Raw genomic sequence first — 24,388 nt, 5'->3', positions numbered from 1 at the left:
AGCAATACTACAATACCTATATATGAGTTATTAAAGAAATGGAATGTCTTAAAAATTATTTGTTTTTATAAATATTTTAAGTCTTTTATTTTTTATCTTTTTTACACGAGTTTTGTAATATGTTTTTGTTTCTATATTTTATAATTTACAAGATGCACAATAAACCAGTCATATCCTGAAATGCAGTTCGGCAAGTATTTAAAAAAAATAGATGGTAAATATTGTTACGTAGATACTCTAGTGTTGAACTCAATGACTCACACAAGAAGTAGAGCTAAACCAATTTATTAATTCAACTCAGAACTGAGAATACAGTAACTGACAAATCTTCTGCTTTTATACAAGCAGAGAAAGTTCCAGAATACTCTTCTGGAGACAGTAAGAAAAGTCCAGAACACTTGTCTGGTAAATTAAAGAAATGTCCAGTATCTTCTGGAACATGAAATAAAGGAAAACATAAAATCGAGGAATTATGTATTTACATATTTACGTATACTATTCATCGCATTGTCTCTAGCGGGATTCGAACCCAGGTCTCTTGATCATGAGACCAGTGCCACGACCATCCGGCCATGGATATTCGACTGCCTTTCTTCAATGCAGCAATATTTCCCTTTCTTGAACATAACTTTTTAAATAAATCCAAGATGAAATATTTTGAACTTATTTGGTATAAATATAAGTATAATTATAGTAAGTATACTTATATTTATACCAAATATAATGTATATGTTTGGTATAAATATAAGTATACCAAATATAAGTATACCAAAGTAAGTAAATATAAGTATAATAAATTTGGTATAATTATATTTATACCAAATATAAGTATACCAAAGTAAGTAAATATAAGTATAATAAATTTGGTATAATTATATTTATACCAAATATATGTATATATTTTGTAAAGAATATATAATATTCAGGAAAGCTGATATTATGAAAATAAAAATGCTTTTTCCTAACTTCGCATTAATATTGTGAATAAATTGAATATATCTTTGCAATTATTAAATAACTCTAATCATTTTGAAATAAAACTATTTTCATTGAGTAAAACGAAAAGAAAATCCAAGCCTCTGTTTCTACAAAATCCATTGTTAAATTACATAAAGTAACCTGATGTTAAAAACTGGAATTGGTCTAATTTTGCATGGCAACCTATAATCCTAGGCCATGTTTCCAATATTAAATCCAAAATCCACAGAATGGTTTTCAGTTCCAAACTACATAACTAAATATAATTTACAAATAATAATAACAATAATTTTTTTGTAATCATTATTTTTTGCGTAGCAGTTTTTGGAAATAATACAATTATACAGAAATGTCACACTATCGAAAACACTTCATTTGAAGAAATATATTTAGAGAATCCAAAATTTAAATTATTCTTAGATTTCCCAACAAGCTACATTTTTATAAGTCATTTGCAAGTTAAGTATGCTCTGTTAAAATAGCAGATATGATATCATATTTCAGAACTCCCCCCCCCCCAAATTCGTCCTTGATCCATTTTATAAGAATTTGTGATTCATTTCGGAAATTCATCGTTAAGCATGGGTTTGAAGCCTTATCTACGTCATTCTCATTTAACCAGTGTCCCATCCTCCATTAGCTAAATGATTTCCGCCCGTCTAAAGGAGTGTCAGGTGTCGACCTTTGTCTGTCAAAGGAAGATTCGCTGTACTTGTCCAATATGAAGAGTGTTGAGGGCGTAGTTATTGCCGCTAATCAAAATATTAAGATCAATAATCGGATGTCTTATGCTTGTTTGGGCTATGAATTATTTTTGAAATAATTGCTTATGTGTTTTTTCATTTCGGACGCCATTTTGTGTGGTAGCCATCAGAAATTATATACATATGATTTATTTAAATTTTCGTAAAATATGTAGGGAGATATATTTCAGCTTTGTTTGTCTCTTGAGATGACGTTTAAAAGCACTCAAGAAATAACAAAGATATATTATTAGAAAAGTAGCCTCCTTCGACGACCATCTTGTTCTCCCTGATTGAATTTTTAGGTTGTTCAATATTAATGCGAAATGGGCTCTTCACTTTATTATTCGACAAGACTGAAAAACATGAATTTAATTAAATAAGTCAACCCAAATTATAATGTACTTATTTCGAAGGATGCATATACTACGAAATAAAAGCGGAACTGTAATATCCTACTTCGGAATTAATGTCCAAAAGAATTTTAATTTTAACATTTATTTAATTGGCAACAGCATGCGACTGAATGTTTTGATGGACGAGCTTGAATTTCATCTTAACATTAAAAATTAATTATTAAAAATAGTGCATTAAAATTTAAATGTAATTTCTTGAGTTTTAATATAATGTGGAAATCGTGTTTATGAGGCAGAAGTTCTTAAAATTAAGATCATAAATTTCCATAAGTAAGTCAGAGCATTACCTAAAATAGGTTAACCCAAGCATTAGTTAAACCTATTTTAGTCACTTCATTAAACTTTATTTCATGCCTATTTCTCAAATCATTTTACATCTTCTTTCCTCTGAGACAATTGAGTTTTTGATGAGCCCTATTCAGAACATGTCTGATGATATTTTGCAGATTCATTTATTAGCGAAACTTTGAATTGAATGCAAATATAAAAGCGTTGAATTTTATCATTCAAATTTTTCAGACTACTGCGTATATTGAGTGATTTTTTTTTTGCATTTGATTGTTCCTATGTAATAAAAGAGATTTCTTTATCACGCACTTTAGCATTATATATATATATATATATATATATATATATATATATATATATATATATATATATATATATAGAGAGAGAGAGAGAGAGAGAGAGAGAGAGAGAGAGATGGCATGATTCACAGCAATCTACCGACAATTTTTCATAGTTATTAAAAAGAAAGAAACTGTGTCATTTCAAACTAAAAAAATAATAAATTTTTGAACACTTATTATTTTTTGCCATTGTTGTATACATGATATAACAAAATATTTCAAGACAGTAAAAAAAAAAAAAAAAAACTGCATAATATTATTCAATTCTTTTTACTAAATTATCTGGGTCTGAAGAAGAATTACTGTATAATTTCAAGGTTCAATAGTAAAATGCGCTTTTTTTTTTCAGAAAAATGCTTTTAAAAATGAATTTTGCTTAAAACTTCAAATAGTGCAAATTAATATCTTTAACAATTATAGTTTTTTTCTGGCATCTCATTTACTGTTCAATACATTAATAATAAATATTCTTAAAGCAATAAAAAATTGTTTTATTGCTATGCTGGTCGTCTTTGATGACAGCTAGTTCGCTAAGAAAATAAATTGCGTTTAATATCAATTAAATCTGGCAAGCAACATTTCCTCAATGAAATATTTTCATTGAGGAAAATCAAACTTCAATAGATATTAAAACCGTTTTAATATTAATTAGTTACTAATAATCACATGAGTGGTGTTTCCATGCTATATAATTACCCGTCATAAGGGATAATATGCGCAAACGAACCATCTAAAAATTTATTATTTTTTTTAAGTAAATTGTTTGAGTAAAGAAAAACTTCTCTCATTTCAAAGTAATACTTACAATTTCTGGAATATTGAAAATTGGCCGGTGAAAAACAAATATTTTTGCCTTTCAATCTTAATGAATTTTTATTCATGTTAAAGAATCTTAAAGTTGAGGTACCCTTTTTAAAGAAACTCACACAAATGTGAAGGCTTTTGGTTATTGCTATATACCTTAAAAGCTATACGACAAAAAGGGATAAAATTTTAAAGAGATATGTTTTAGTTCTTGTTCTTTTGATTGGCATCAAAATTTTTGTGAGATTCTATTCATAATTTTTCCTGTGAATTTCAAAATTGATTTAAAATGTGAAGCATTTTTTCATAATTTTTAAAATACACAGTTGTTGCTTTTTTTATAAAGCCTTCAATTATATCTAGAAATATATAGAAAAATAGGAATTCTTATTTAATATTAAGAATCCGAAATTTCAATTGTTTATTATTCATAACTCAAAATTATAGAATGCTTTATGTATTCGAGTTATTTTAATCTGAAGAATTTAATTATGCATTCAAATTCTTCAGATTTTACTGGCAAGAAAATATAACCTGCTAGCTAAATTAATGTCAATAAAAAAAAATTCTTTTTTTTAAAAAAAGTTTTTAAATGGAGAAAAATGTGTTTTTCTGAAGTTATTTTTTGGAATACGGTCAAGAGAAAAGCCCAAAATCTCGTTTCATTTTAAATTAATTAAAATTTTATAAAAATCTTTCTATTTCTATCCTCCAAAATATATTTATACTTTGTAACTGTCTAGCCTATAGTGAGTCAAAAAATGCAGACATACATTCTCTTTCGCTTTTAGTAGAGATGAAAGATTTTAAAAGTTCGGATCTGTAATTGAAAATTTATTTGAAAATTCCTTAATATAATAATAAAGATTAACTATAGTAATTTTCAAGTGCTTCATTATTATCAGTTACTTTCATATCACCTTGTTACTTCCCAAAAAAATCTATAAATGAATAGAAAATTAATATCAATAAATACCCATTCATATGATTTATTGAAATATTGAATTTATATTTTTAAAAAATAACATGTTTGATCTATTACTAATATCAAAGATTGAATTTAAAATGATGCACAATTATTATAACTCTAAAGAATTAAATAACTCATAACATTAGTTTAATAACCCCAAAAGAATTAAATTTCAGAAAACTCTATCGCGTTAATGCTCTAAGCAGGCTTATAAATTAATGTATCGTATGAAATTCAAGCTTACTTTTTGTTAATAAAATTCTTCAAACAAAATTTCATTATTCTAAAATACAAAGAAAAAATTTTTTAAAGGAAAATTTTAAAACGATATCGCATTCAGAAGAATATATTACAAATAAAACATTTTTCTGCTAAAACTAGGAAAACTGTATACACTTTGAAGATAAATAAAGAAGGACATTAAAATTTTTTTAGAAATTAGGATTAATTTTTGTAAAAATTATTATTAGTCTTTTTCTCCCAAAAGTAAACAAACTATAGTCAAAATGAATCATTTGATTCTTTTACTGTAAGGAATCTGCAATTCGTTGAAACTTCGATTAATGGAGTTAGAGCTGTCGAACATGCTTTGAAAAAATACAAAAAAAAAAAAAAAAAAAAGGCATTTCAAAATTTCAGAGAAAAAGCTTATGAAACGGTAAGTGAAATTCAAATGCGAATCTGGAAAGCAAGAAAAATCACAAAATAACGCTTGTGTTTACGAAAAAAAAAAAAAAAATTAATGCGTTTCCTGTGTTACTGCTCTAGTACTTATGAGATATGCAATGGCAAAAGAAAGACACTGAGTAAAATTCTAAGCCGAAATCCTACATGTTGGGGAAAAAAAAAAAGGTTACTCTCTTTCACTCTCGCGGTTGTTGTTGTTGTTGTTCCCTTCTTTTTCCTCACAAAAACTAAACTGCCATTACTCTAGATTTCGAAATGCGTATTTTTAGTAGCTTACAAAAAGCAGGTAAACGTTCATCCTTTATGAAAACTCCGTTCTGGCAATATCTTATCGTTCCACGTGTCTACAACAATGTATGCGTTTATCAAAAATCGGATCAGAAAAAAAGGTCTCCTTTTAACAACAATTTTGCTTCTCTTTTGCACCACTGCCTTCTTTCCTTTTTAAATCTACATTAATTCTTTCTTAATGGGTTGAGTTGAGAAGGGGTTGACATTATTTATTGTCACTGTTGGCGGTCTCCACCGTTCAGAAATTGGCGATAATTCAACCATCTCTGCGATAGCAACGAGCCATTGGCGATAACGACGCTTGTTCGGTATTCTTTATGAGGACAAGCGAGGTAACATTTTTAAGTAGGAAGGGAGGAGACTTGATGTTCTTTATAGTGGTGTTTCAAAACCTCTTTACTGAAAATAGTGTGAAGGCCATCGGAACTCTTGTATAAATAAAAAAATATATAAATGTCATAGGTTGTTTACCTGAATCTCATGCGAACGTATTAGAGGTATATCGGTATGTTCTTGAATTTTGACATTCACAGTTCTCATGAAGTAACCCAATTTTCTGATCTTCAGTCTGAAACACCTTTCCGAAAAAGAAAAAAAAAGGATTGATGGGGACTTTGGATAGAATCTAAAAAAAAAACAGAGAAATAATAAAATAGTTATATATATAAAAAATTCACAATGCAAAGAGCATCAAAGAAAATTAAATCAGTATTTTAATATTACATTTATTATCATTTCCTTTAGGCTAATTTATCTATAATGGTCATTTTGAAAAGACCTTATCCTATGTTATTAAAACTTGGAAAGGAGAAGATGAAAACTAGATTTCTTATGTGAGCTTATTTATTAACAGGAATTTAATGGGACATTTCAGAGGGTGTAATTCTAATTCATAATACGTTTTCGTTGTGTGTGTGTGTGTGTGTGTGTGCGTGCGCGTGTGTGCGTGCGTGCTCGCGCTGCAGAAAATTGAAGAAAAAAATTCTAGTGAAGTTATTTATTTTATTGAAAATTAAGTCTGATTAGTATTTTTTAATGTATATCACCTCTGCTAATATCAAAAGGAAAGAAGTGTTCTTGCGCGCGTACGCATGTGCGTGTTTCTTTCCGATCTTTGTATTTCAAAGCCTGTAAATAATTTCTATATTTATTTTCTATATTTCTATTTCGTTAATTCAGTTGATATGCTGCTTGGGTTAGAATGTGACACGTATTTTAATGATGAAAATGATGTACCTGTATTAAAAATTTTATTGAACATCTTTGAAGCATGCCCCTTGGAAGTTCATATATTGGCAAATTTTTTTATGGTCATTCTGTATTATTACCGATTATGTACTACAATATATATTGTATATTTATATTTTAATATGACGCAAAAGTTTTATTTAAGAATGTAATCGATTAATATAAATTTAAAATATTTTATTCTTTGATTATAAATACACCACTTAAAATGTATGAGCTCTTAATAACCAAGTGCTTTTTTTATAGTGATACATCTTTTATGCATATGGATTACAAAGGTTAAATGTTAAATACAAATATTCTGTATCGATTCCTGTTATAATGAGTCCTGAATATTTTGCATCAAAAGTGTTGATATAACTCTAAATTAGAAATCATCATTTCTTACAAATGATTTATTTAGCAATTTATGAAATAAGTGTTTTTAATCTTATTTGCTATATGATTAAAATCTTTGTTAAAGAAAGAATCCCTTCGCGCTTACAACGCCACATCAGCTTATTTCTTTTCGAATTGGAATGAATCTTCCTTGACAGTGACGATGAATAATGGTCTTCTCAGGTGCGTGCTTTTACTTTCACGTCAAGAACTTGACATCGCTATTATATCAACATGCCGCATGTCGAAAACTACAAATAGCAAGACATATTGCATTTTCATCTATCATCAAGAACCAATAAGGAAACATAGCATTTTGGGACTGTATAAAACAATAACAATGTATATTTAGTAATTTAAAAACAAACGTAGCTTACGTAATGCAAGTTTTTTCACAAATATATATATATATATATATATATATATATATATATATATATATATATATATATATATATATATATATATATATATATATATATATATATATATTATATTTATGCTCCTCCCACATAAATTTTGGACCTTGGGTAAAACCGCGAATGGCTTGCATGGCACAGGCGAATAATGATTACGAAATATTGATCTTCGGCGTGAATCTGGTATTTTTCCTGAATTTATCGCGTGATTTTGGGCGGTTTTTAATAGCAATTAATTCCTGACTTGCGGTTAATACACAAGCACTCGAAAATCAAATTTATACTTTGAACTTTTTTTGTCTGGCCGATTGAAACCAAAATTTGACATTAAACTAACTACCTTTGCAATCAGAAGATCGCATAATCAAATTTCATTTTAAGTCACTGCTATTTGAACCATCGCAAACAAGCCAAAGTGCGACTTTCAGGTAATCAACCCTTTGACAGATTTAGTTCAAAATTTTATAAGAATATACATTTCAGATGCTTAACCTGAGAACCTAATTTTATCTATTTTGTAATTATCTAGTTCCCTTGTACTCCAATAGCTAGGCATATAAACATCTTCTGATTGGATTTTATTCAAAATTGGTTGAAATCGGCAAATCTAATATGAAGTCCATATACCAAATTTCATCTTAATAGCTCACAACGTTTTTGAGTTAGCATTTGAGAATAATCAGACAGACATGATTCCAAAAATATATTTTTCAAATTCAGAGGAGTTAGAGATTTGTCAAAATTCGATTTCTTGACGATTACAATACTTTCTCTTTCTATACTTTGTATACCAAAAAGCAGAAAAAGGGATTTTAATTTTTAAAAAACAGATTTATTATATAAAATATACTAACTAAGCTGACAATTATATAACATAAAAATACCAATTAATGATCATCAATATATTGTTTACTTCATAACGAAGTCACTGACTTCGACATGCTTTTTAACATGCGACATGTACCCCAGCCTTTCGGAAAACCGCCGTGTTAGTGAAAAACCAGATTGGCAAATTGCCAGATTATAAAGAAACCACTATATTTTTAAAATCTGTATTTAATTTATTGATTTTAAGTAAAATATTTTACTATTAGGAACAATTTGCAACGGATTTTAAGAATATATCGAAATTTAATTTCTGCGTTTTATATACGACGTTCTTTTGATGTTACTTAAGCTAATAATAATGATGCAGCATTCCTTTCATGTCATTTTCTTCATTCTTGAATTTCATTTTTCTGTTTGTATTTATTTTTACTCATCAGCTAAAAACAATCAAATTTAATTGCTCCTTCTCAAATAACTGCGCAAGACAGTTATTAGAGAAGTCAACTAATAGGAATAAAAGCGGTTAGTGATTATACTATAACTTCCATAAAAATGCACCTTCCTTTTCATTCATATAAAGCAGCATTTCGTATATTTTGTGAAATCATTTCTTCCATTTTATTATCATAATTAATAATATATTAATAATTATTAATTTCATCCATCCTTTTAAAGAAATGCATTCTCTATATAAAACATTGCCAACAATCCCTTTTTGTAGAAGGATTTTTTTTCTTTAATACAGATGAAAACGGACTTTCATAAATGAATTTAAAAATTTATATCATATATATGAGAAACAAATCTAGGAATTGAAATTCACAACTATTTTTGAATGGAATATATACTAATAAGATGGAATACGAAATGGAATGTATACTAATAAAATGGAGTACGAAATGGAATGTATACTAATAAATTGCATTCTCTGTGTTGTTTTCAATGGTAGTTCTCTGCAGAAAATGCTGTTTTCTCATGATTTTTTCCTCCATTTTTTTATATGATTAAAACTCTAGACATTTATACTGGCTTTTGAAACAATTGTTAGTTTTGGTTACATTAATCTCTGTTGGTAAATTATCTTCAGTTTTCTTATTTCATATATTCCATGCTTATTGATATGTTTAAAAGAATGCATTATGACTTTAATAAGTCGAAGTGTGAGAAATAGCATGAATAACATGCGGTTGATTCGAACAGTTCATTAGCGCAAGGTCATTCTGTCGTCTGAAACCGCAAATAGTTGGTATTACTCCAAAATGAAAAGATTCTAAGAATCCATTGAATGAAAGATGTAAGAAATTTCACAAAACATACACGTACGCATTTATACAAGTCAGACCACAAACGCTTTAGTCTAGCTTAGCTAGTCTTACCAAATTTGGTTCTTACACCATTAAACCATAATAAACCATTCAATCAAAAACTCTAGAAGATAATTGTTGTTTGCCTACAAATAAATGAAGAAATTCCAGTCATTTAAGCCTAATTTTATTCCATAAAATTAGGCTTAGGTTCAGTTTGTACAGAAGTCATTCGTCATACAGAGATCATCAACGATCAATTGCATGAATTCTGTACAGATTCTTATCTTTTTTCTAATTTTCAACTTTATGAAGACACTAACTATATAATTAGAATCGAAATTTTATAAAGCACTTTTATTTTAATTGTTTCACGTTTGAATGTTGACTTTCCATTCATTTCTTTACTCCTAGAACTTCGAAATTTGTACAACTGTATGTATCGGAATTGCAAAATAATATTTTTATATCTTCAGTTCTTAACCAAAAATTAATTTCAATTCAATTTTGATTTTATGTGATGATTTGTGTCTCGTGATTAATGTCAAAAAATTATTTTAAGGCTGTATTGGAGAGAGTGAATAATGAATTTTATAAAATATTAGATAAAACATAAAAACAAATTTAAAAATGTTGGTTTTTAGCATACAGTTTCATTAGTGTTCTAAAAAGAAAAAAAACTCAGAAATATAGACATAAAACAAAATAGAAAACTATGAGATTCAGGAAAATGTACTAGGAAGAAATCAAACAATACTGAATATTATAAGAAAGAATATTCATTAAAAATTAATAATTGGTACAATATGAGTCCAAATAAAATTTTCCGATTAATTTAGAGAATCTTTATCAACGTCTTTTAAACTTTTGCAAAGAACAGACTTTTGCTTTCATTATTAGATTTTCTTTACAAATATAATCTTCTTTTTTTTTTTAACTCTAAAGAAAGATTTTTTTTTATATAAAATAAAAGCTTCTTTCTCAATATCTCATGCTTTTAATACTGCTTGGAACAATGATATTTTCATATCTTTTATCATTGAAAAATTAATTATTTAACTAATATCACGAAACAGTTACTTAAAATTTCATTATGTTTCAATATTTTTAATGAAAAACTTTTGAAATAGAACACAAAAATGTCTACAATCTGCAATCTTTTATCTGGAGAAATGTTATATATTTTTATATAAAATAACTAGCCGCCATTGGCGGCCAGTCGGTTCGTCAATCTTAATGTTCGTTTAAATTTTAATAATTAAATATTTTACGCAATTCCTACTTTAATAGATTCTTGATCAAAATATTTTAAAACTTCAAATTTTGATAGTCATATAATTCACTCATAATATTATAAAGGTCTTCAGTCAGAACGTAATATGTATCTCTTTAATTTTCTGTTAGCTCTCGCAGAATTTATGCTTTAAATTAAAGTGGAAAGAATTAATCTGAAATTAATATAATAATATTTTTTACTGAAACAAAGCATTTTTTTATAATATGATTACTGATAACTAGGGATTGCAATACCGGTATACCGGGATACCGAATACCGGTATTTTGAGCCATTTATACAGTTTTGTAATACCGGTATTCACAAGTTTAAATACCGGTTTTTCGGTATTTACGAGAAATTTTTAAAATTGTCTCCACTATATGTTCAGGGATCGCCAACATAGCAAAATATTATGTTTTTTTTTATGTCTCCCTAACGGGCGAAATTAATTAGCTAATTAATGGCTTAATTAATTGCTTAAATCTAAATTAGCGAAACATGGATTATCACTGAAAGAAGATATTGTATCCATAACGACTAACGGAGCAACAGTTATGAAAAAAGTTGGAAAGTTGATTGGTGCAAATCAGCAATTGTGCTATGCTCATGGAATTCAATTAGGAGTAATAGATGTATTATACCAAAAAAATAAAGAACAGAAGAATCCAAATACTGTGGATACAGAAACTTCGGATTCCAACTTTGAAGAGAGTAAGAGTGTGAGTGATATTGACAATGAAAATAAGACAATGTAATTGTTGAAGATATTGCTAATGAGGATGAAATATTAACCCATCAAGAATTGATTCCTATAATTTATAAAGTTCGAAAAATTAAGGTATTTAAACGTTCTTCTACAAAAAATGCCATATTACAAAAATATATACTAACTGAAAATAAAACAGAATATATGTTAAAAATGGATTCTAAGACACGTTGGAACAGTTTACTCTCAATGATAGAACGATTTTGGAAATTTAGAAAACCAATTCAAAAAGCAATAATCGACTTAAACATGTAAATTAATTTTTCAGATATTGAATTTGACTTAATATCCAGAACTATATCAGCTCTACTTCCAATAAAACTGACTATAGAGGCATTATATCGGAGAGATTTATTGTTGCATTAGCTGTTAATAAATTAAACTTTCATGTTGCAGTCAGGAAAGAACAACACACATCACTATCTGAAGAATTATATGTTACATTGAAAAATCGCTCAGAAGAAAGGCATTCCGAAATAGAAAATGTCTTATGGTATTTACATAATTTTAATTTCATTATAATTTTAAAAATGAAAAAGAAAAAGAAAAGAAAAAAATCAATTCAAATCTGATTAAGTTTATAGTAAATTTTCTTAAAAATTTTTACCCACAAACCTATCCACATTCAGAAGAATTCGGTTCAGTTATCGAAGATTATGATAACACTAATGTCGATAGTGAAAAGGAATTGTCTCTTGAACAAAAATGAGAAGTAGCGATAAATAAAAAAATAAAAAAAATTCAACGAACCAAAATTAAATACAGAAATCAGCTATATCCACAACCCTCCGACGAGAATTTGATTTATTTGAAGATGAGGGATTTAGAGGTAAATACTTGGAAAAAGTATATCGCGCATTGCTAACAGTATCACCAACTAGCGTAGATGCCGAAAAAGCGTTTTCGACATCTGGTAATTTTTACACTAAATTACTTTTCAGGCTGAATGACAGTACAATGGATGCATTATGTTTTTTAAGATCACATTTCAAAAATTTGTAATAGTACCACAGACTGAATAATGATATTTACACTTTTTTTGTGATTTAAATAAATAAGTTGTTTCTTTACTTTTTTGTGATTCTTTATATATTGTTATGATTTATAAGTTACATATTATTTTTTGTGATATTTACACTCTCTTATAAAACTGGCAAATAAAACAAAGAAACACCTGTGTTTTCTTTCTTTTTCCAAAATTTCTAATACCGGTATTAAAACCGGTATCCCGGTATTAAGTTCTAAAAAATACCGAATACCGGTATTGAAATTTTGGTCCGGTATTGCAATCCCTACTGATTACAGAGTCACTGAGCGTTTAAACTTTATGGGCACTAAAAAATATCTTTCGTAATTTATGTAAAAACTACTTAAAAAAACTATTTAAAAATGATGTACTTTAAACTATAAGCATATACAAAAAATATATAACTAACATAAATACAATTTAATTACAAAAGCTTACAACTAATCTATAAAATAATGTAAATCAAGTCTGCATCCGTTGATAATCGAACACAATGCGCATGCGTGAATTTTCAACGCCAGTTATGGTAACGCAAATGAGTGAATTTTTCTATGCCAGTTTGGGTAAAGCTATGCAGATTAAAAATTTTTAATTTTATTCGGTGTTCTTTTAATTAAAAAGTACTTCAGAATGAATCTGAAAGATCGATTCATTAACAATGTTTAATTTTAAATGCATAAAACATTTTAAAAAATAAACAGAATCGTTTGAAATAATCGGCCGAAAAATGTTAACTCTAGCCTCATTACTGATGGGAAAAAACTGAAGCCTTACTCATTTGGCGTTGGGGAAAATGAGAAGATTTTTTGGCGGGAAAGTTAGTTTTTAATTAATAATTAAAATTCTAATTAAAAATTCTAAAAAAGGAACCCCAGGTGCGCATTCCCGACCTCTAAGGTATACATGTACCAAATTTGGTGGTGGTAGGTCAAATGGTCTTTTCTGTCGAGCGGCAACACACACACACACACACACACACACACATATACACACACACATTGAGCTTTATATATAAGTATAGATAATATTTTTATAAAGTAATTATTAGGCAACACTAAACTTTATTACGAAATGCAACTTCATGTTTATTAGTTTGTTTATATGATGTATAGATTTTTATTTTTTGCTACAACGAAAAGTGAAGGAAATTAAACAATTAAATTTGTTTGTTTGTTGTACAGATTTGTACTTTTTACTTCAACAAGAAGTGGGATGAAAATTAAATTTCTAAATAATAAAAATTCGTTAAAAAACTATTTTATTTTTATTTTAGTTAAAATGATCATAACATTTGTACCAGATGATTTGAAATTTTGTAAAAAAAATAAGACTTAATCAAACGATTTTTTAAAACCTACGAAAAGCTTCTTTTTTTTTTCATAAGCTATTAACAAATTTCAATTGATGCTAAGTAAGAAGAAAATAAATAAAATTAGTTAAATAGGTACAACATTCTTATTCAATATAAATAGCAAAATTTAAGATATAATAATTGTTTCTTAATAAGGAACATAATTTTTTAATAAAAAAATTATTTAAATAATTAATTTTCTCAATATATCCAATAAAACATTCTTATTTTTCCTTGTGAATGAAGTTTGAAAAGGTATTCAGTAGTATGGACTTCTGTAGCGTATAAACTATTTGTGCGTTTTGCTTTTATTGCTTTTTCGTTTACAAAATATTGAGAAAGTAATAAACCGTAATAATATATTATAATCGTGAAAAATGCGAACTCAAAATTTTGACAAATATCCTTGTTTCTGACCTTCTAAAGTCCGAAAAATCACATTTTTAGTATTATATTTACCTGCCAGTCTGTGAACGCAATAACTCAAAAACGGTTTTGAGACAGACGGTTGAAATTTGGTATATGGAATAACAACGAAATTCGTAGATTACAATTAAATTTTGAACGAGGAAAACGAATTTCATAGGAGTAAAAGTGAGCACTATAAATGCAAAACTCAAGAGATTAAGTTGATAAAATTTCGTACATAGATTTAGCATGTAAAATATAGATACTCATTAAATTTTGAACCAAATCCGTCAGATGGTTTGACAGTCTGTGGTCTGTACTTTCGCATGCATGTAAACAAAATAACGCGCAATGGCTTAAATGAAATTCTGTACGTTATCTTGTGACTGCAGTAGTAGTTTTATGTCAAATCTTAGTGTCAATCGACTGGTAAAAAGATGTTCAAAATACATATTCTCTCAGCAGCTTTAGTAAAAATGTTAGATTCGCATCAAATATCTATATTTTGTAATTCAAATTCCCCAATGCCATGGAAGATATTCATAGCCTTACCCAAGGTCTCTAATTTTATGCGGAGATGGGGGGGGGGGAGTAAGGATTGGAAAGTATACGAGAAAGTTTCGAGATCACTCCCGCTGATTTATATAGACTTTATATGTCAATCATATAATATTGTAGTGAATAGCTTATAAGCCAGCTACGCTACCTGAGAAATTGCTTTTGTATCGTGGTCATGTTACTGGACTGCGACCCCACAAGGTCCCAGGTTCTATCCTCACTCATCACACATCGCCACAATATCATAGTGTAAAATAAATATATTATCTGCCTACTACAAAATTGCGAATTGCTTTAAATGGTTCAGATTTTTGCTTTTTGCAACGAAACTGCATATAAATTTCATTATTTATAATATGTTTGTTAAATGTTACATCGCTGTATAGTCTTAATTACCTTATTGAACATGATCCTACGTTAAACATAAATGAGCTCGTTCCTTTAACTCCACATTCTTGCATTGTCTTTAAAATCCTGTTCATTTTTCTCTCCGCATTAGATGGTAAGGTTAAACTGATCTAAACATTTGTTACGCGTCTTATGAGTATTAATTGATTCATTTGAAAACAGAAAGCATTTAACTTCTGAATGAAAATAGATATTTGATAAAGATAAAGGATTCGATTTCTTTAAGGAATCGTTTAGAAAAAGAATGAGTTGCATAGTGATCATTTCTTTAAAAAAAAATCAGAAGCGTGAATTTAATGTGCATGGATCCTATAAAATTTCAAAAAAAAAGTTGAAGCATTTTCATTTTTGTCAAAATAAATTTTACAAATTTATAGGTTCAACTCGTTGCTTTAAAAAATTGCGAAAATGTTCTGTACTTTAGAAGTTGAACTATTTAATATACATATATCGCATATAAAACTTTTAATTGATTTCAATGTTATATGGGTAATCAATTAAGTTAGAATGTCTATTAATTGAATATAATTATAATTTCGTTATCTAGAAATGTATAGAAACGTTGTCTGTAGTTGTATCTAGAAATCATCCCGTTTTTAGTTGCATAACTTTATTTGTTTCAGGTTATGGAAATATAGCGCCGAAGACAGACGTTGGCAAAATAGTGACTATATTTTATGCTCTCTTGGGTATTCCAATGATGTTGCTGTGCCTCACAAATATAGGTGACCTCTTGGCAAGATCCTTCAAGTTCACTTATTTTCATCTCTGTTTCCTGTTTAGAAAACCCAGACGAACTCACGCTTCTTCACAGAAACAAGTTATAGAACACATGAAAAGTATGTTATATTGCTCCAATATATTTCTTCTTTTTTTGACATATAAATAAATTACAGAATTCTTTAAAATGATTTAGATCTATGTTATGAATCACTACGTCAATTGAAGTTACACAGGATCGTCAATTGAAGTCACACAGGAAAATCCTTTCTTAGCTTTCTTCTAGCTTCTTGTTCACAGTGAATAAAAATGCAAGGAAATCAGACACTACTTTTAAAATAAATAATTCACAAATGAATGAAGACAGGAATACCAAAAAGAAATGTTGAAAGGTTAAAAATAAAAGAGGATTTCTTTTATTACGAAACTTGCAATTTATTTGTAACAAAATTTATAATTTAAATACATAAAATTTTCTATAGTTGGTGCAACCATGCTTTGAATGCTTTGTCGACGCCATTATACCTGAATGGTATAATGGCGTCGACATGTTCAGTAAGTCATCTTGACTGTAGGAGACGAAAAACTATTCTTTTCACAGAATTAAACATCATTTCTGATACTGTGACAGAGCATGTGCAACAGATACCTTGCTAAATGCGAAGAAAAAGTTCGTTCTGACAGCTAAACTGCTGGATACCAGATAGCACACTAAGCATTTTTTAATCAATGTTTCGACCATCGTTTCATCTTATGACACACATTTAATCTTATAAAACACATCTAAAGAAAACTAAAGAATTATCTGTTGGTTCAACTAATGTTGTCAATTAAATTTTGTTATTTTGTTTCATAACAAAAAAAATTGTTTTCTATTTTGCGGATCCAAAGAGCATTATTTTAAAATCATTCGTTTACGTATTATTGATTTTTAAGATTGCTCTGAATTACATCAATTGCTTTAAAAAAAAAAAAAAACCATCTTATCTTGAAAGATTTTATTAAACTCCACTAAATGATAAGAAATTGAATTTTCTTTTAGTTTTAAATTTTTTTTTCTTTTTTTCTTATATATTTTCTTTTTTTCGAGTATAAACAAACTTTCTTCGATGGGAATTGGATGGGGAAAATTTTAAATATAATTTAAATAAAATATATGGTGAACAATTGTTGTGAGATTTTTTCTACGGAAAAGAAACACAAATTTATATTAAACTGATCAATCTCAAAATTGGTCATTAGCAAATTCTATAATCTTATTTTCCTAATACCCTTTTTTATTTAATCATGTAAATAATTTTATTTATTTTATCTTTTTTTAATAAGGCTTTAATTGCACTTTTAATTTTGCTCTCTTTTTTGCATAAATGGTCAGAAAAAATGGTTGCATTTCAAATATATATGCATATTCAGAGAGAAAAATGGATGAAAAGGCGCAATTTTGGTACTGGCCTTTGGCGCCTTTTCAAGTAGGTACGCCACTGGTTACAATTATTATATATGAAGAGCCTTTCGTTTTTAAATCAGTACAACACATCTGCCACAAAAAAAAAAAATTGTTGCTTCTGTTTTCCAATATTTAATTCAGTTTCATATGTATGCAATATTGTTAAAAGAAAATTTCATTCTGAACATTAGCAGATGAGGTTTGGTATGATTCTGCAAATCTTATTCTCTCTTAATGAATTTCAGGTCCAATGGGAAAAGCTGTTGAAGTTGCGACCCTTGAACTTTGCAACGGCGACGAGAAACCACCAATTGGCGATAAGAAATTGCCACTTGGCGACGATTCCTCCACTCTCTCCTCATCACCTACGAAGTCCAACAATGCCAGCATGGTCGTCGTCCCCGATCCATCTCCTGTAGTGATCGAGCGTGTATACAGGGACTCTTCTGGATCTCAAGATCAAAGAGTTCCAATGTACATGGTATTGCTGCTCGTCACCGGTTACATTTGCGGTGGAGCTGTTCTATTCTCACTATGGGAGAAATGGACATTCCTCAATGGAGCCTACTTTTGCTTCATCACACTCAGTACCATAGGCTTCGGCGATCTGGTGCCTGGCTCTGACATCTTCGACACCCAAAGTGGTCAGGCTAAACTCATCATATGCTGTCTGTATCTCATCATGGGTCTGGCCATCATCGCAATGTCTTTCAATCTGGTGCAAGAGGAGGTTATCATCAAATGCAAGAATGTTGCGAGGAACTTAGGGCTGCTGAAATCAGAAAACGATGATGACGATGATTGAATTAAATAATAATTTCTCTTTTTTTTAATGAAAATTGTGTCTAAAAATAACTAAGTTAATTTAAAAAGAAAAAAGAAAACTTGTATTAAACATTTAGAATGTTCTGCGGTTTGTTGTCATAAAATGTATATTACAACACATCGAGAACGAATGGAGAAATATTTAATATAAAAACAAGTGCTCTTTGAGAATGGGACAGGAGTTCCTATTATCCAACAAGGCATGACTGAAAATCCAATTCCTCAGTCAAATAAAATACATGATGGCAAATACTATTATGGATTGAACTCTCAGACACTTCAACTATTCTTTTCAGTAATCATAGTGATAGATTTAGGAAGAAACGATGATGGTAGTAACCGAAGAAATACTTTACTCAAATGTGTAGCAAAAAAACTGACATTTTTTTTGTGATTTCTAGTTATTTTGGGACACAAGATCAAACTCGACATGAAAATGTTTTGTATAGTTCCATTAAATTACTGAATTATGGATGCCCACAATCAAAAATACACTTTACATAGTTGCATTCATCAAAGATTGGTTATGAAAATCTATAACTGGAACCTTAGGCATAAGGCATGGTTATGCTTGTGGTTATACTTAAGCATTGCATAAAGACCATTGGAGACTCTTTTGAAAAACAACATATTTACAGTTAATTATATATTTCTTAATTATCGCAATAGATTTATTCGATAAGAATGCTTGTATATGGCGAATGTGGAACTTTCTGTGTCAAAGCTGGACTAGTTTACAAACGTTGAAAAACAACTTCGAAATGTCTCGAAGTTTAGATTAATACTCTATAAATTAAACGCAATTTAGGTAGAACAGAAAAGAAAGCAATTCATGAGTGATTCAACTGGTTATTAATCCATTTTTGGAATAAATGTATAGTTTGCTTCAGCTTATTAACAATTTCGGGCTATTTTGAATTCAATGTTCTAATAGTGAGGGAAATCGAGATTGCCTGTGCCTTCACAAATGAAAGCTAATATTTAGCTCTTTTTCAATTTATACGAAAGAAAGCACCAAAGAAGTTAAAAACTAATTTTTTTATGTTATTAATAATAATAATTTCTTGCAATGCGTATCCTTAAGAAGTAAGATTCTAATAAAGAATATTTTCGAAATAATTGTATCCGAAAGCTGACTATAACATATTAAACATTTTTAGCTAAATTTAAATTAAAGCTTGAAAGAATAATACATACAATCAGCGAAAGTTTATGATTTAGTGATTAATGTCCAAATTTAAATATGAAGAAGTGCATATTAATTATCTTGAAAATATCAAGCAGGAAAGTGTCCCGGCGATATTCAATTTCTTTATCATTGTAGCCTCTGTTCTAAAGCAACTTCATAGAAGTTTAAAAAAATGTTTTCTTTAAAAAAAGGATCTTATTTTGAAAGTTTACGTTTTTAATTCTTTTATCTTTTTAAAGGCATATTTTATTAATTTTAAAGTTATACTTTGTGAACAAAGAAGCTATCTTTTTTTCTATTATCATTATAATTAATCCGTTTTCATACCTCTTACTTAGAGACATTAATAATTTCTTACAAAAAAATGCATTAATTTGATATCTTAGTTACATTTCTCAAATGTGATTTCTTAAATTATTATTTATTGTTAACCTAGTTGACAAAAATGTTCGTAAATTCTTACTATGGAGCTTATTTTGTTAATAAATTAGGTACTTAATTGATGTTTTTCCGTATTATTTTAAATAATCTCTCGCATTATTAGAAATAAAAAAATTTATTAAATATAATATTATAAATAGAAAAATTTGCATTTCTTTAGTATTGAGCATGTTTCACAATTTCTTGCATTATTTCAATAAAATTTTGGTATAGACAATCTATTCCTGTGTTTCTTTTCACTTGCTGAAATTAATCATTGATATGCGTTTAATTTAACACACACAAACTAAATCAAATATGAAAATTCACTTTTCTATCTGGTTAATATCACTTCATCTTTTTTATCAAATTTATTGAGAGAGATATAAAAGAGGTGAAAATAACGAGGAAGAACAATATAAAATTTAATGGTTATCTATAATTTCGAAGAAAAAATTAAGCCTTATTAATTTCGTTGTTCCTAAATCACTTTTCATAATTTGTTTATAATAAAAGCGTTTTAGTCAAAATTATCACCTAACATAAGTATCTACCGTCTTTGGCGAGCCGTTTGTTCTCCCAGATTATTGACATTTTAGGCTTTTAAATGATTAATAGGGATTGCATTTTTTTTTAAAGCATTTCACTTTTTTATTTGATGAGGCCGAAAATTAGGAATTCAGTTGAATCAGTTTACTACAAATAAAAAATATGTATATTAAGAAATTAAATCAGAAATGAAAATCCTACTGCGGAATTACTAATTGGCAAAAACATACAATTGAGTGATTTGATAAATGAGTTTGAATTCCATCGTAGCATTTAAAAATATTAGTACAGATAGTGTATCAAATTGAATTATTGAATTAAAAATATTATTAAAATTAATGGAGAAAAGACAACGGAAATGAAATTGAAGTAATGAAAATGATATTTTTTAAAATCTTGCTTTAATACTTTTACTATTAAAATTCTCTTTGTAAGATAATAGTTTTGCAAGATATAAACATTCATTTCCGTAGGCAGGTCAAGACACTTATTTATATGGCGATTGTTAAGCCTATTTTTGCCCCCGATTAAATTTTGTTTAAAATCTATTTCTTCTTGATTTATTTTATGTCATCTTTCCTCTAACTGAATTAACTTTATGGTAACACGATGAACCATCTTCAGAAAAATTCTAAAAATATTTTTCAGTTTCTTTAATTAGCTAAGAGAAGCGTAGGATTCAGTCAGTGAAGCTGTAAAAGCGTTCTAAGAAGCACTTGACAAGTTAATTGACTTGACAAACTAATTATTCTTGACTGTTGCCATTCGACAATAAGTAATAAATGTGATTTTTGTGCCACATGCGTTAGCGTTTTATATATAAAGATTTTCTCGTGTTCATAATACAGTGTTCTTAAAAATTCTGTAATCTTCAAATGTTAAAAAAAAAAAAAAAAAACTACTGCTACCACAAGTTCTTTTTTTTTTTTAAAAAAATGAGCCATTGATTAGATGAAATCTAGGAAATAAAAAACATGTTTGTTGGAAATACTAGTGAGAAATATCCAAAATAAAAACGAATGGAATTATTTAATTTCTTTTTAAATCATTGCACATATTCATCAAAAAATTTTCCTTCAAATTCTTGATTTCTCAAAGTTTATTAATTTTTTCATAAAACCAGGCTGTGGTCTGTATTCTATAATATATAACATTATATACAGTGAATGCCACTTGTAATGATCACTTTAGACCGAAGACAAAGTGACCACTACATCCGAATGATTGGTACATCCAAAATGCTTTAAAAGTAATAAAATTCCGTAAGTATTGCAAAGACAGCAGAAAAAAAAATCCCACCAAATCAGTCGTATTTTTTGTTAATTATAATTAGGAACAGAAAAATCGATACAATATACAGGACTGAAATATTCATACCTATTTAATTTTTTTATAATTTCTTAAAATTTATTGAAACAATTTAAAGATTCATTGGATAAAACTTTAATATCTATAACCTTCAGCAAAGGATTCAGCATGGCATTGGACTGATTTTGTTAAAGATCGGAGAGCTTACTGAGTACACGGATATTGCTTTCTATACTGATATTGGTTTCTCTTCTGGCTTCCCTTCAACGCCATTTACTTCAATCTCTATACTTCTATTCCTTCGATTCATTCCTGCATGATAAATTTTTCCATATGTAGGTGTGTGTTTTTTTTAAAGATGTCTCCCAATTAACCTTTTAATCTGAAAAGACTGCTGACTTTTCAGTGAATCTACTTCTTGATTCATCCTACTAAAATTTTTGTATCGAATCACTGAACATCGAAAATCTTCACCTCAAGCGAACAATTGATCATTAGAGCCGATGGATTTTCTAAGTATTTAGCTATTGAAAATCCATTCCTCGCTACTTTGATTAGTCCAACTGATTTATCCGTTGCCACTACAAGCTGTATATATATATATATATATATATATATATATATATATATATATATATATATATATATATATATATATATATATATATATATATATATATATATATATAAAGACTTCCTAGAACTGTACAAACATAGTAATTCAAGTAAGTATAATAATTAAAAATAAGTAAGTAGTATCGTTTTAATCTACGAATTATCTACTATCTGTGTGCATAAAAATCAATCAAAAATTTTATATGATTTTATAAACCGCTTTGAAGTGGAATTGTTTTAAATGCAATGCATGTGAATTTGGAACTTTTCTTATAAACATATATTCTACTTTTATGTGATGTCATCGGACTTTCGAAATTCTAATGCATTTCAAATTGATCAACAACCAATAGAATGAAATTATGTATCTATTTAGTAATTGAGTTTATTTACTTACCGATTCCTTCAAGTGAAAATATTGATTATATTTAATTATGTGCGCATAAAAGTGGTTGTGATTAAATATGAATTAAGTTATTGATTAGATAATATTTCTCAATTTTAAAATGAACAGAAAGTAGTTACCAAAGTTATAACTATAAAACATCAGAATTAGAAAATGAGGCAGCATTAGTATAAATCCATTTAATTCATAAACTTTTGCATAATGCTATTGAAATGGCAAATTTTTGTTGCATTTAAAAAATCATTAGCTAATATTTCGCCAAAGTCCTGTTTATAAATTTCACAATTCAATTCAATTTTCATTTTCTCTCAATTTTTACGTAGTCTTTTAATTTAGTGGTTTCTCTAGATAATTGCTTCCCTAGTATTAAAAAAAAGAAAAATAGCAATTAGTTTTCTGAAGCAAATGTTGAGTTTAAAATAACTTTTTTTTTCACATTTGTGGCAAGAATGTAGTTAATTATTTAAATGCTCATAAAGAAATGGTTTTTACAAAACTTTAATTACATTTTCAACTGAAAATTAGTAAAAGTTGGGACATTTATCTTCAACAACATATGAGCATTTTATTGCATAAAGCTCATGTTTCTACATCAATTAAAAATTCAAAGAATAAGTTTTTCAATGACATCAATTTAATTTCCGAACAAATTTTTCCTAATTTTAATAAACGTCTTAAAAATATTTTATAACAACACCTTTCGTCGCTGTAGTTGCTATATTAATTAATATTCACGACGATTTTAAAAATATCTTTATGTACACTCTATCTTTGCTATATAATTAAGTTATTTAATTTAAAAATTAAAATGAAGATGAATGAATTAAACCTTAAAAATTGTTATGCTACGATTTTTCAGATTAGATGTTCGAATTTTCTTCAAATTTTCTAAAGTATTGTCAACAATGGATATGTCTTAATAATGTTACCTAAACATAACGTCTTATCTGTTTAATTCATCTAACCACTTTTTCTCAATTATTTGAGCTGTCTTAGTTGATTCGGACAATAGAGATTAAAATATATCATTTAATGTGAACATATCACGCCATGATAGGCGAATCTTTCCCAATCTCACCACCACGACGACACCTTTCTTCCAGGCTGAACCACTGTTTCAGTTACTTCTTCAGCTTTATCCACGGTCTTTTTCAAACATTGTTGTCGAATGTTACCTGTGCTTTATCTTACATGACAAAAGAGCAAAAAAAAAAAAAAAAAAAAAAAAAAAATGGGAGGGCACCTATTTTATTACTTTTTATTGTATAGAATTTCCGCCAATTAGTTTAGCCTAGTTACTTCACGTCCCTTTTTTGAAGAACACTAGAGATATGTTGCGATGTACCGTGTGATTTGAGCTGTCATCAAATGACGAAGACGAAATCTGAACCGGACCCACTCTCTAAAATTCCATGTCGCA

General features: G+C 28.1%; 1 protein-coding gene across 5 annotated transcripts in view; it reads left to right on the top strand.

The window, feature by feature from the left end:
* The window catches only part of LOC129972336 (two pore potassium channel protein sup-9-like), an 88,140-nt gene extending 67,943 nt beyond the window's left edge, over positions 1 to 20,197 (top strand). For 3 of the 5 annotated variants that reach the window (XM_056086440.1, XM_056086436.1, XM_056086437.1), the window contains 2 exons: positions 16,113 to 16,328; positions 17,902 to 20,196. In XM_056086440.1, coding sequence (XP_055942415.1) covers positions 16,113 to 16,328; positions 17,902 to 18,461 — 776 coding nt within the window. In that variant the 3' untranslated portion in view covers positions 18,462 to 20,196. Of the gene's footprint in view, positions 1 to 16,112; positions 16,329 to 17,901 lie in introns of all 5 variants that reach the window. The other 2 variants (XM_056086439.1, XM_056086435.1) reach the window with 1 other exon arrangement.
* The last annotated feature ends 4,191 nt before the right edge of the window (positions 20,198 to 24,388 follow it).

The sequence above is a fragment of the Argiope bruennichi genome, chromosome 6 (assembly GCF_947563725.1).
Source record: "Argiope bruennichi chromosome 6, qqArgBrue1.1, whole genome shotgun sequence".
NCBI classification, from domain to species: domain Eukaryota; kingdom Metazoa; phylum Arthropoda; class Arachnida; order Araneae; family Araneidae; genus Argiope; species Argiope bruennichi.
The sequence above is the reverse complement of the archived record's forward strand: the minus strand, read 5'-3'. Positions and strand labels throughout refer to the sequence as shown.